A 13,535-nucleotide genomic window follows, 5' to 3' on the forward strand; every position below is an offset into this window, starting at 1 on the left:
GGGACATTAGATGCTCTCAGAAATACCCTTCTTTGTGGAAGGTGTTTGCTGCTGCGGGAAGGGCTGTGTTCCTGCTGCTGTAGGACCATCTGCAGCTTCTGGGCTCTTGGGAAAGCATGTCCTGCTGTCTGTCTGCCTGTGGCTCTCCGTCCTCTTCATCTAACATTTCATCCCAGTCTCTCATGTACCATTTCCGAGAGGAAAGGGATGTTTAAGTCTGTAGAAGAAGGTTATTTCTATACAATAAAATTATACATGTAATTGATAATTTGGGAATGTATGCTCAGTTACTGGTTAACCACATCGTGTTATTAATAAGTTGGATATTTAGATGTAAGATGCCTCTTTATTAACAGTTTGGAGATTTACAGTTAACAATTGTAAAGAATCTGAGTCTCGTGTTTGCTTGAAGGGAGCGTGGAGGCTCCCTTCTCCTCACGCCAGTGAGTTATCAATCTGATCTTGCTCTCCAGGCTGGAGCTGTGCCTCAGCTGCGTATGTGTACTTTCCGCTTCCGCACCTCGACCTTTATACTGTTAATATAATCTGATTTAGAGTGTTTTACAATGGAAAGTATTTAAAAATTATAGTAATATTAAAGATTTTTACTTTAAAAGGGCCATAGGGGTAGCTCTTATATGTTCCTCCTCTCTCAAAAACCCCCATTTGTCAACCAAAGAAAGTTAGTAGGTGTATAGTAGGTGCTCCCTTTATCCACCGGGGATATGCACCAAGACCCCTATATATATACTGTTTTTTCTATATGTACCTATGGTAAAGTTTAATTTATAACTTTAGTAAGAGATGAACAACAACAACTAATAATAGAACAGTTATAGCAATGTTTGGTCATAGAAGTGATGTGACTGGCTTTGAGGCCATTATTAGTAAGTCGGGGTAACTTGGACACAGCGCTGAGATACCTAGACAGTCAGGCTGATAGCCGAGGCGGCTGTTGAGGAGTTGACTAAGCAGCGGGGAACGAGAACAGCGGGGAAGCTGCACAAGGGATGATGCAGCTCCGGGTGGGCAGAGTGGGACGGGGAGACATTTCGTCACCCTGCTCAGACAGACACGTGCTTTAAAGCTCATTATTTGTTTATTTCTGGAATTTTCCATTTAATATTTTTAGACTCTGGTCACTGAAACCATAGAAAACAAAACCACTGAGAAGGGTCTGCTCTATCAAGATATGAGGGGCTTTGGTGTCTGTTGGCCTTCCCATTTCCAAGGTTCAGGAGGGAGCTGAGTAGTTTTACTGCTGTCCGTCTTGTGAAAACAAAGGCATGTCACAGAGAACTTTAAACTTTATAGCAGTTTATTTTATTTAATATTTTTTATTGATTTCAGAGAGGAAAGGGAGAGAGATAGAAACCTCAAAGATGAGAATCACTGATCAGCAGTGCCTCCCGCACGCTCCCTACTGGGCATGGAGCCCGCAGCCCGGGCATGTGCCCTGACCATGCGTATGTGTACTTTCCGCTTCCGCACCTCGACCTTTATACTGTTAATATAATCTGATTTAGAGTGTTTTACAATGGAAAGTATTTAAAAATTATAGTAATATTAAAGATTTTTACTTTAAAAGGGCCATAGGGGTAGCTCTTATATTTTCCTCCTCTCTCAAAAACCCCCATTTGTCAACCAAAGAAAGTTAGTAGGTGTATAGTAGGTGCTCCCTTTATCCACCGGGGATATGCACCAAGACCCCTATATATATACTGTTTTTTCTATATGTACCTATGGTAAAGTTTAATTTATAACTTTAGTAAGAGATGAACAACAACAACTAATAATAGAACAGTTATAGCAATGTTTGGTCATAGAAGTGATGTGACTGGCTTTGAGGCCATTATTAGTAAGTCGGGGTAACTTGGACACAGCGCTGAGATACCTAGACAGTCAGGCTGATAGCCGAGGCGGCTGTTGAGTTGACTAAGCAGCGGGGAACGAGAACAGCGGGGAAGCTGCACAAGGGATGATGCAGCTCCGGGTGGGCAGAGTGGGACGGGGAGACATTTCGTCACCCTGCTCAGACAGACACGTGCTTTAAAGCTCATTATTTGTTTATTTCTGGAATTTTCCATTTAATATTTTTAGACTCTGGTCACTGAAACCATAGAAAACAAAACCACTGAGAAGGGTCTGCTCTATCAAGATATGAGGGGCTTTGGTGTCTGTTGGCCTTCCCATTTCCAAGGTTCAGGAGGGAGCTGAGTAGTTTTACTGCTGTCCGTCTTGTGAAAACAAAGGCATGTCACAGAGAACTTTAAACTTTATAGCAGTTTATTTTATTTAATATTTTTTATTGATTTCAGAGAGGAAAGGGAGAGAGATAGAAACCTCAAAGATGAGAATCACTGATCAGCAGTGCCTCCCGCACGCTCCCTACTGGGCATGGAGCCCGCAGCCCGGGCATGTGCCCTGACCGGGAATGGAACCGTGACCTCCTGGTTCATGGGTCCACGCTCAGCCACTGAGCCACTCTGGCAGGGCGATAGCAGTTTATTTTTAAATGACAGCTTTTGTTAATAAAAGATCCTGACCTGTTGATGCAGTTCCCTTTACAGAGTAACTGATATTTTGAATTGATTATTTTCTAGCTGGTTATATTTAGCCTTTTCAGCCCCAGATTTCCTGTCCCTGCTGCTTGAGAATAAACATCAGTGCTGAGATAATCAAGGAAGTAGATGAACAAATGGATTTTTTAATTTTTGTATGAAAATTCAGAAGACAAATTCCTGAGTATGATGTAACCCCTTTAAAAGAATACCTTCATGCCCAGCTGGGTATGGCTCAGCAGTTGAGCATCAACCCAGGAACCAAGAGGGCACCGGTTTGATTCCCAGTCAAGGCACATGCCCGGGTTGCAGGCTTGGAGCTGCACAAGGGATGATGCAGCTCCGGGTGGGCAGAGTGGGACGGGGAGACATTTCGTCACCCTGCTCAGACAGACACGTGCTTTAAAGCTCATTATTTGTTTATTTCTGGAATTTTCCATTTAATATTTTTAGACTCTGGTCACTGAAACCATAGAAAACAAAACCACTGAGAAGGGTCTGCTCTATCAAGATATGAGGGGCTTTGGTGTCTGTTGGTCTTCCCATTTCCAAGGTTCAGGAGGGAGCTGAGTAGTTTTACTGCTGTCCCTCTTGTGAAAACAAAGGCATGTCACAGAGAACTTTAAGCCCAAATTATAGCAGTTTATTTTTATTTAATATTTTTTTGTTGATTTCAGAGAGGAAAGGGAGAGAGATAGAAACCTCAAAAATGAGAACCACTGACCAGCAGTGCCCCCTGCACGCCCCCTACTGGGCATGGAGCCCGCAGCCCGGGCATGTGCCCTGACCAGGAATCGCTCCGTGACCTCCTGGTTCATGGGTCCACGCTCAGCCACTGAGCCACTCCGGCAGGGCGATAGCAGTTTATTTTTAAATGACAGCTTTTGTTAATAAAAGATCCTGACCTGTTGATGCAGTTCCCTTTACAGAGTAACTGATATTTTGAATTGATTATTTTCTAGCTGGTTATATTTAGCTTTTTCTGTCCCTGCTTCTTGAGAATAAACATCAGTGCTGAGATAATCAAGGAAGTAGATGAACAAATGGATTTTTTAATTTTTGTATGAAAATTCAGAAGACAAATTCCTGAGTATGATATAACCCCTTTAAAAGAATACCTTCATGCCCAGCTGGGTATGGCTCAGCAGTTGAGCATCAACCCAGGAACCAAGAGGGCACCGGTTTGATTCCCAGTCAAGGCACATGCCCGGGTTGCAGGCTTGGTCCCTAGTGTGGGATGTGCATGAGGCAGCCGATCAATGATTCTCTCTCATCATTGATGTTTCTATCTCTCCCTCCCTCTCCCTTCCTCTCTGAAATCAATAAAAATATATTTTTAAAAAAGAATCCCTTTATTATCATTAAAATGCGAGGAAATGTGACCATTGTTACATGCTTCATCTTTAGCATAAAGAGCCCCCTAGAGCAGGGTTTGAAGATGGATGTGAGTCTTGACTGGGTGTCCTTATTATGCAAGATTTATGAATCGTCTGGTTTAAATGGATCCTTACTGGAAACACATGAAAAAAACTGATGACTCAGTGAGCTGCCACCACAGTGTAGTCTGTCACTGTTCCTTTGGTTAAGGCCTGGAGATGCCGTGGTGAGGGAGTGCGGGGGTATCAGAGAGACCGTCCCCAGTAATGGAGGCTGAAACCCGTCCATGGCAGGAGGCCAGAAGGGTGGGCTGTGTGTTCAGGCTTCCCCAGAAGTAATCGCGTTTCAGGTTGGATTTGTCATCCTGTAAAGCAGTCATGTAGTCGCTCCCAAGACATCATGTAGAGGGACATCAATAGAACAGTGTTTAGATTCCGTGGGTTTTGTTCTAGCCTTTTTCTAAAACAATGTTGCACTTCTAATTTTTTGACGTTCAGATAAATCCATCTGTCTCTAACTGCCCTTTCTTTTTAAACCCATCACCCCGTCCCTGTGTCCTCTTTTCTCCCTCCGTTCCCATCTCTGTCTCTGATGTCATCCCCAGTATGAGCTGGTGTCCCTCTGGTGCGCAGTGCTCTGCTGCCCTGAGTGCCGACTTTAATTACCGAAGGTATGGTATCGTTCCGTGTGCAGCGTCACGGGGGACCAGAGTGTGGCGCGTGGGCTTGGCTTGGACTGGCTTCCCTGGCTGGATCGCACATGCGGCCTGCTTTGTCTGTGCGCCCACCGTCCCCTGGCCTGGCTCTCGGCATCGCTAATCCGGTTGAGGGGTGCAGCACTGAAGTCGGCTGGTGTGCCCTGCGCATCCCGTTTGTGTCCAGAGGCTGTGATTTGGTGTTTTCTGCAGACTTGGCTCCATGGTGCGCTCGCCCACGTCTCTCTGTGTTTTGGTCTTCCCTCATTCCCAGACCCTAGGCCTTCCCCCTTCTGACACCAAGTCCCACCCATCGCTTTAGATCCCAAATTCAGACTCCGAGGTTCATGTTCTTCTCTTCACTGAGTAGCCAGATGTCCTTATTATGCAAGATTTATGAATCGTCTGGTTTAAATGGATCCTTACTGGAAACACATGAAAAAAACTGATGACTCAGTGAGCTGCCACCACAGTGTAGTCTGTAACTGTTCCTTTTGGTTAAGGCCTGGAGATGCCGTGGTGAGGGTGTGCGGGGGTATCCGAGAGACCGTCCCCAGTAATGGAGGCTGAGACACCTCCATGGCAGGAGGCCATTAGGGTGGGCTGTGTGTTCAGGCTTCCCCAGAAGTAATCGCGTTTCAGGTTGGATTTGTCATCCTGTAAAGCAGTCACGTAGTCGCTCCCAAGACATCATGTAGAGGGACATCAATAGAACAGTGTTTAGATTCCGTGGGTTTTGTTCTAGCCTTTTTCTAAAACAATGTTGCACTTCTAATTTTTTGACGTTCAGATAAATCCATCTGTCTCTAACTGCCCTTTCTTTTTAAACCCATCACCCCGTCCCTGTGTCCTCTTTTCTCCCTCCGTTCCCATCTCTGTCTCTGATGTCATCCCCAGTATGAGCTGGTGTCCCTCTGGTGCGCAGTGCTCTGCTGCCCTGAGTGCCGACTTTAATTACCGAAGGTATGGTATCGTTCCGTGTGCAGCGTCACGGGGGACCAGAGTGTGGCGCGTGGGCTTGGCTTGGACTGGCTTCCCTGGCTGGATCGCACATGCGGCCTGCTTTGTCTGTGCGCCCACCGTCCCCTGGCCTGGCTCTCGGCATCGCTAATCCGGTTGAGGGGTGCAGCACTGAAGTCGGCTGGTGTGCCCTGCGCATCCCGTTTGTGTCCAGAGGCTGTGATTTGGTGTTTTCTGCAGACTTGGCTCCATGGTGCGCTCGCCCACGTCTCTCTGTGTTTTGGTCTTCCCTCATTCCCAGACCCTAGGCCTTCCCCCTTCTGACACCAAGTCCCACCCATCGCTTTAGATCCCAAATTCAGACTCCGAGGTTCATGTTCTTCTCTTCACTGAGTAGCCAGATTTAATTTCTAAAACATTTTCAGGGTTGAGTTTTGTGGGAAGCATAGATCTGGTTTTCTCAGGCTTTACAAATCACTCACAATAGAAAACAATTTCTTCATTAGCCCGTCTTCTTATTCCTGGTATTAAAAAATGGCTTTTACAAGAGACATTACTCGTACTCAGAGTTAGTCATGATTTCTATTGTCAGATTGAAATCAGGAAAACAAAACTCATTGTTTAATTTACCCACTAGAGAAAATAGAGGCATATGGTTTCAATTCATAGTAAGTAATTTGTGAAACAAAAAAGCAAATATAAGCCTTTCTGGACTGGCATTTGTGAATTATTTGTAGCAATTAACTGTACAGCTTGAGCAAAAAGAACTAAATAGCTCCAGTCTCCCTTCCAATACAATTCAGCTGCTTATTGGAAAGCAGCTTCCTCTGTAGCTGTAACAGATGCGAGCCACTCTGGCTAGAAACCCAAGGAGGAGAGCGGCTGACCTCTCTCTGCAGCCACCTGCTCATAGGAAGCGCTTCTTACTCTGCAAACCACAAACTTCTTTAACGCAGGGATCCCCCTCATCACCCCACCCCCAGTCATTATCAGGACAAAAAATTAGGACTGTCAGACTCAGTGGCTTTCAGCTTTTGTTCCTTAAGGTGCCCTGTGCGCCTGTCTACAACTAACAGTGGCAGGGACCTGTGGAGCATTTGTGCGACCAGGCGCTCACAGATGAGAACGCTCATAAGTGGCACTTGGGTTTCCTGGGCGTGGATGCCTACCTGTGAAGCTATGAAGCTCAGCCAGACGAGTTGAATGTACAGTTACGAAGGTCTCCTTAGTGGACTCGGGGCAAATCTGAGTCTCCCGTGTGCCTTCTACAGTTCCTTACGCTCATACTCTCTGTGTGCCATCCGATTATTTGGCATTAGCAGAGGTAGAGTTCGGCAAAGATCAAGGGAAAACACATAAGTAAAACATCAGTATAGTCTGACAGTATGATCTATTGAAAAAAAATCTGAGAAAATGACCCTAGATCAGTGATGGCGAACCTATGACACGCGTGTCAGAGGTGACACGCGAACTCATTTTTTTGGTTGATTTTTCTTCGTTAAATGGCATTTAAATATATAAAATAAATATCAAAAATATAAGTCTTTGTTTTACTATGGTTGCAAATATCAAACCAAAAAATTTCTATATGTGACCCGGCACCAGAGTTAAGTTAGGGTTTTTCAAAAAGCTGACGCGCCGAGCTCAAAAGGTTCGCCATCACTGCCCTAGATGGTCCAATATTTGAACAGTTGAATGAGGTAAGAAAGTCTATGTGCAGTATTCTCTCTCAGCATCCCATGGCCTGTGAGGGAAAGGGAGGCGGTGCGCATCTGTGCTGTGTCCTGGTAGCAGCCTTGACGTGTGGCATGGAAATAACATACGAGAGAGATACCACTCACGGGGCTTTGGACCCCCTTTCTTTCTGAGACTTGGAAATGGGGGAATGAACTCCTGTGCTCTGTGTTCAGTTTCAGCCTAGAAGGCTTGGCAGGAGGCGCTGGGGTCGGAAACACGCCATCCTCATCTCTGGAAGGAAACTCTGCAAACGCCAAAGAGCTCAGGCACCCGTTCGGGGGTGAGGAACGGGGTGACTCTCTGGTGTCCCTTTCAGAAGAGGATCTGGAATCGGGCCAGAGAGAACATCGGATGTTTGGTCATCAGGTAAGGCTGACACGCGGACATGTTGCTAATTTGGAAAACCCTCATTTTATTTTCCTAACTATATCCTCAGATTAGGAACAAAGAAGGCAATAGCCATGTTAATGTGAGGCCAGCAGCTATGATGACTTACCCTGAATCTAGTTCAAAGCCAGATTTTAGCACTTAATACTAATTAAAGAATATCATTAATCTGCATAGATTTAAATACACCATCGAAACATCTTTTTTTTTCCCCATGAATCCTCACCCTAGGATATTTTCCCATTGATTTTTTTTAGAGAGTGTGGAAGGGAGGGGGAGAGACAGCGAGAGATAAACATCTGTGTGAGAGAGACACATCAATTGGTTGCCTTTTGCACTTGCCCCGACCAGGGCGCTCAGGGACAGGGTTGTTGCCCTCAACTAAGGCACATGCCCTTGATCAGAATCGAACTCAGGCCCCTTCGGTCCCAGGGCTGACGCTCTATCCACTGAGCCAAACCGACTAGGGCAAAGCAACTTTTTAAAAAATTAATAGCCTACCCAGGATATTAAGCTGAGATTTTCCTTTTTTTCCGAGAACTTACTTTACCACGCCAGGAGTAAAATGAGTCTCAGAAGGTGTTCCATAGCAATACCGAATCTCCCAGTTCTCAAAAGCATATCATAAGCAGCTCCTTCCTGGAAGAAATGTCTTATCTCATCACATTGTCTAAGAAAGGACTGTTCTCGCTCTCCTCCCTGTCGCCGCCAACGTTCTTGAGAGACCATCTACCCGCCTGCCTTCTTAGTCTCAGCCCTGATCAGCTCTTACTGTCTCTCACGGTGACTCTCTTGAACGTCCTTGTCTTGAAGATCATGATTTCCTTTTCTCCCAAATCAAGTGTCCTTTTCTAAGTGCTCACCTTAAGCCCTTCCTTATCCGCACCACTTCTGACAACCCCTCGGGGAGGGGGCGGTTTGGGGTTGAGAATGTGAATTATGTGCTTTGCTGTCACCTGTGCTGCTCCCAGCGCTCTCCCAGCCTCTTGGGCAGAGACTTTGGATTGATTTCTGAGCGGCTTCCAGGACACACACCCAAGTGAAAACATTTCTAACAAAGCAAACAAAAAAGCTACACACCTGGCTTTGGATAGGCGAATGGAGGTTTAGGTGAAACCTACTGAAACATTTCTTTTTTATTGTATTTATTGGGGTGACAATTAATAAAATTATATAGGCTTCAGGTGTATAATTCTACAATACATCTTCTGTATATTGTATGTGTGTTCACCACCCCAAGTCAATCATCCCTCCATCACTGTTTATCTTCTCAATACCCTCTTCTACCTCCCCCACCCCCAAAACATTTCTAATTAAACAAGCAAACAAAAATGTTAAACAGCCTGTACCGTGAATAGGCGACTGAGGTTTTGTATAGAAATTTAATTTTTATTGCTTCCTACTACATAGCAATGATGTGGCCCAATAAATCTGGCACCAGGGGGGTTACCTTAGTAATCAGTGTGTCCCTGTGGTCACGTGCAGGCCTGAGGGAATTCAGGCCTAATGAAAAGCAAATTGAAGGCCTCAAGGGCTGTCGCCTCGCCTTCCTGCACCTCTGCTAACTTAGAGTTTTTATCTTGTGTGCAACTTCGGAGCTGGTATTCAAGCTCTTGTATCTCATGTGGACAAGTTGTCTGCAGCCACTTCCTGTTAAAAGTCTCTGCCTTTCCCTGAGGTCATGTTTCAGACCTCACAGTTGTATTGGAAACATAGCAACGGTGCCTCTGACTCCATGGTTACACAGGAAACAGCTCTAAATAATCAGAAGTCCTCAGTGTCCTCCAGTGGAGTGAACGCTAGTAACGGGGTTTCATTGCTTCCCTTCAACGTGCAAGTCAGAAGGAGGCGGCTTTCAGCCTGCTGGGAAGGGAAGGGTTTATCATCGAGTTGTTACCCATTAGAACGGGCTCCCCAAACAACAGAAGTGCGCTGGGGACACTGACGGATGCTGTTTCAGAGCTGCTGCTGCAGGAACCTCTGCAGTTGGTGGGATCACATGGCCTTGAAGCCGCAGTGAGTTTGCTGAGGGAGTTCAGTGATCCCATTTCAGTCACCCACGTAGAGAAGCAGGCTGAGCTGAGAAGAGGAAGTGAGGAGATTTAGGCTTCTTTCCAGATACAGGGTTGCTTTGCTTGTGATCTTGAAACTCTTTTTCTTGCATCTCTGTTTCCAACTCTTCTAAAAAGATACATACTTTAAAAACCATTTTTATTGATTTCAGAGAGGGAGAGAGAGAAACATCAGTGATGAGAGAGAATCATTGACCGGCTGCCTCCCACATGCCCCTCCTACTGGGGATCGAGCCTGCAACCTGGGCGGGCATGTGCCCTGACAAGGAATCTGATCGTGACCTCCTGGTTCATAGGTCAATGCTCAACCACTAAGCCACAGCGTCCAGCTGTTGCCAACTCTTTTTTTTTTTTTAAATTGTTTCCAACTCTTTAAGATCAGAATATTATTACTGTACTTCTGTAAGAGACATTTAGGTTTTCAAAGAATAAGAACTGCAGCTTGTTTGGTATTTCTAGTGAAATTTTTTTACCTGATTATGCATTCAGCAGGTGTCAATTAAACCAAACCCTCACTCAGTTTGAAACGTTACTATGGTATGCCACTGTAAGGGATGGATACTCTGATTACCCCCAGGTTACAGATAAGAAACGAAGGCTCAGAAAAGATGAGTCACTTCTGTGCAGTTGAGCAGTTGCTGAGTGGGGTCTGAATGCAGAGCCCACGCTGGGAGCCCGTGCTGTTGCCTGGTGCTGCCTGCCTTCCCTGGCTCGGGCTGGAAGGTGAAGTTCTGTGCTCATCTGGAACATGAGAGCACACACTTAGAACCGCTCTCCACTTTCTGTTTGCAGACCTGTCACAGATCTAAACAACAGGGGTTCAACTACTGCACGTCAGCCGTTTCTTCCACTTTGACAAAATCCGTCTCCTTAATGACCATCAGCCACCCTGGGTTCGACAGTGAGTATGCTCCTTTAAAAAAAATTAACTATATTTAACACTTATTCTGTCTTTTTTTTGTTTTGTTACTTTTACTCCCTATAACATTACCTTCCAAAATTTGCTTGCCTCTTCCTCTGCATGAATGGCTCATCATTTAAACCAGCGGTTCTCAACCTGTGGGTCGTGAACAATGAAAATACATCCTGCATATCAGATATTTACATGACGATTCATAACAGTAGCAACATGACAGTTATGAAGTAGCAACGAAAATAATTTTATGGTTGGGGGTCACCACAACGTGAGGAACTGTATTAAAGGGTCGCGGCATTAGGAAGGTTGAGAACCACTGATTTAAACAGAAAAGGGTAGAGAGATTTCAGTTTTGTGATCTTTCTCCTCTTACTACCTAAATATCTCCTGAATACTGTAAATTTATTATATTTGGGGACCTAAACTGGACATGTTTTTTAAAACTGTCTTTTGAAATAATTGTAGGCTCTAAAATGAGTTGAAAAAACAGTACAAAGAATTCTTCACTGAGAGTCCCCAAAAGTTAGCAGAGATGCTGCTCAGGGCGTTTGCAATGGAAAGATGCTCAAAGACATATTTGCATGGGATCCAGGTATTGGTCACAGAAAGGCAGCTTGTTCTTTGAGAAACTCACTTTTCGGTGTTATGAATAGTCAGTGTGAGACCTTAAAAATTTTTTTTCCATATATTTTCAAATATAATGTGATAAGGCTTAAATATAGGTTTAAAGTTCTTAGCAGCCTTGGTCCATCTTTCTCGGACCAGAGTTTTGACAGTGTTAAAGAAACTAGGACACTGTCCCTCGTGTTCTTTAAATGGCTTCGTCTAATGAACACCTTTGTCTGGGAGCAAAATACTTCCTAAAATCAGCCTTCTGTCACTACTTTCCAGCGTTTACCTTTGCTCTGTCTTCTTCCTTCAAAGAAATTGACTGCTTCTACCAGTCTTGGGCATTTGGACATTTCTGAAAGTGCACATTCCCGGAGCTGCCATCTGAAATGTCATGTATCATTTGTTAGGTTAGAAAAACAGACAAACTCAGCCTTACTTCTAAGCCGGGATCCGTTGCAAAAATCCAGTGATGTAGAGGAAAGTACTGAGTAAAGGCGGTGACTAAAGTATTTCTGTCTCATTTTCTGGGCGGAAAACTAGACGGGCGGCAGCTCACTCGGGAACAACACTGGGTGGGAAAGGTTCCTAACTCAGGTCCTCGACTCGCCGCGTTGATGGGTGAACGTGATGACTTACAGACTCCTTCCAGAGGGTCAGAGAAGCCCTGGCGCTGCCTGTGTGGTGTGGGAAAGTGCCAGCAGGGCGGCCCTCAGCGAACCCGCTCCAGGAAATGTGTATAGCATTTCTCCTGCTTGCATCAGGACTGGGTGGAGACTTACATAGTTTCCGGATAGAACTTAAGAATTAACTTCATTTTTGCTGTACAGAATAATTCTGTGTGTGTTTGTTTTTTAAAACTTTTTATTGATTTCATAAAGGAAGGGAGAGGGAGAGATAGAAACATCAATGATGAGATAGAATCATTGATCAGCTGCCTCCTGCATGCCCCCTACTGGTTGGGGATTGAGCCTGCAACCTGGGCATGTGCCCTAACCAGGAATCGAACTTTGACCTCCTGGTTCATAGGTTGACGCCCAACCACACCGGCCAGGCCGGTTTTTAAGCTTTTCATTGCTCGCATCCAGCAGATGCCGGCAAAGGGTAGAGGAACTGCTTGATCGGTTGCATCCCTGAAAGAACTCGAGTGCATTAGTGGCGGGAATGTTGAAAGGAGAGGTGTCCCCAGGAGATGTTTTCACTTCATAGGGTTCTCTGATGGGGTTTCATTTCCCCCTGCGTTTTGCATGGTTATCACAGAGAACAGAGTTCCCGGTCGTGCTCGTCCTTCACGTCATTCGTGTGCCTTCTTCACTCCACGTGTGGGAATTGGCCGAGTGCTGATATGTCCCTTGATGGGAACACAGGCTTGTAATTGAACAGTTTGCATTAGACTATGAAAGCGAAGTCAGCCCTCAGAGCTGAACTGTGCCGCTTGCATATGTAATAGGCACCAGATCTAACGAGATCACCAATGAGGTGGCTAGAGGTCAGGGTGCACCCCCGGAAAGTTAAGCCTCAGGGCTGATGAGGGTTTTTACCTCTACTTCCTCTGCTCACTTTTTCTTTTTCTGACTGTGGACAGTGGGATGAGAATTGATGGGAGTGCATTTACTTTCTTAGAATACTGTTAGGAAAAGATAACATGGATAGATATGTCAGGACAAACATTTAGTCAGGCAAATAGAGTTTTTTCTATTGGTCTTGTGGTTCAATAACAAGTGTGGAATAAATGCATAGTTAAGTGTATGCACTTATTATATATTTTATATTACATACATACATACATACACCCTTTAATTTGCATTTAGCAATATGAAAGTTTAGACCAAAGCAAAAGTAGAAGTTTATTTTTATTTTTTCTTTTTGTTCAGTCTCTTCCCGCGCCCCCCCCACCCCCCCCCCCCCCCCACCAAAAGTAGAAATTTGCTAAGTGAATTAGTATGTGGGAAGCAGGGCTGAGGGATTTGGGCTTCTTATCTGAGGGCAGTGGAGTGATTTAGGTTGATTAAATTGATTAGTTCATTGAATGAAACGCTTCATAGAGACTACACTGAAGAGCGTGTTGGTGGAGAGGCGGGCAGAGCAGTGAGAGGCTGTTGCATGATTGCAATGGGAGTTTGCTGGCCTGACCCAGGCCCTAGAGCAGGGCATTGGGAAGAAGTTGATATTCAGAGAATTCTAGAAGACCAAATCAAAAGGACCGAGGTGTGATGTCAGGA

The 13,535-nt window shown here is 45.0% G+C and overlaps 1 protein-coding gene across 2 annotated transcripts in view; it reads left to right on the top strand.

Moving 5' to 3' along the window:
* Positions 1-13,535, top strand: part of AKAP13 (A kinase (PRKA) anchor protein 13) — a 158,275-nt gene that overhangs the window by 102,588 nt on the left and 42,152 nt on the right. Inside the window, exons 13-15 of one of the 2 annotated variants that reach the window (XM_014545432.1) lie at positions 4,543-4,608; positions 7,503-7,695; positions 10,581-10,689. In XM_014545432.1, coding sequence (XP_014400918.1) covers positions 4,543-4,608; positions 7,503-7,695; positions 10,581-10,689 — 368 coding nt within the window. The remainder of the gene's footprint in view (positions 1-4,542; positions 4,609-7,502; positions 7,696-10,580; positions 10,690-13,535) is intronic. The other variant, XM_014545433.1, reaches the window with a different exon arrangement.

The sequence above is a fragment of the Myotis brandtii genome, unplaced genomic scaffold (assembly GCF_000412655.1).
Source record: "Myotis brandtii unplaced genomic scaffold, ASM41265v1 scaffold409, whole genome shotgun sequence".
NCBI classification, from domain to species: domain Eukaryota; kingdom Metazoa; phylum Chordata; class Mammalia; order Chiroptera; family Vespertilionidae; genus Myotis; species Myotis brandtii.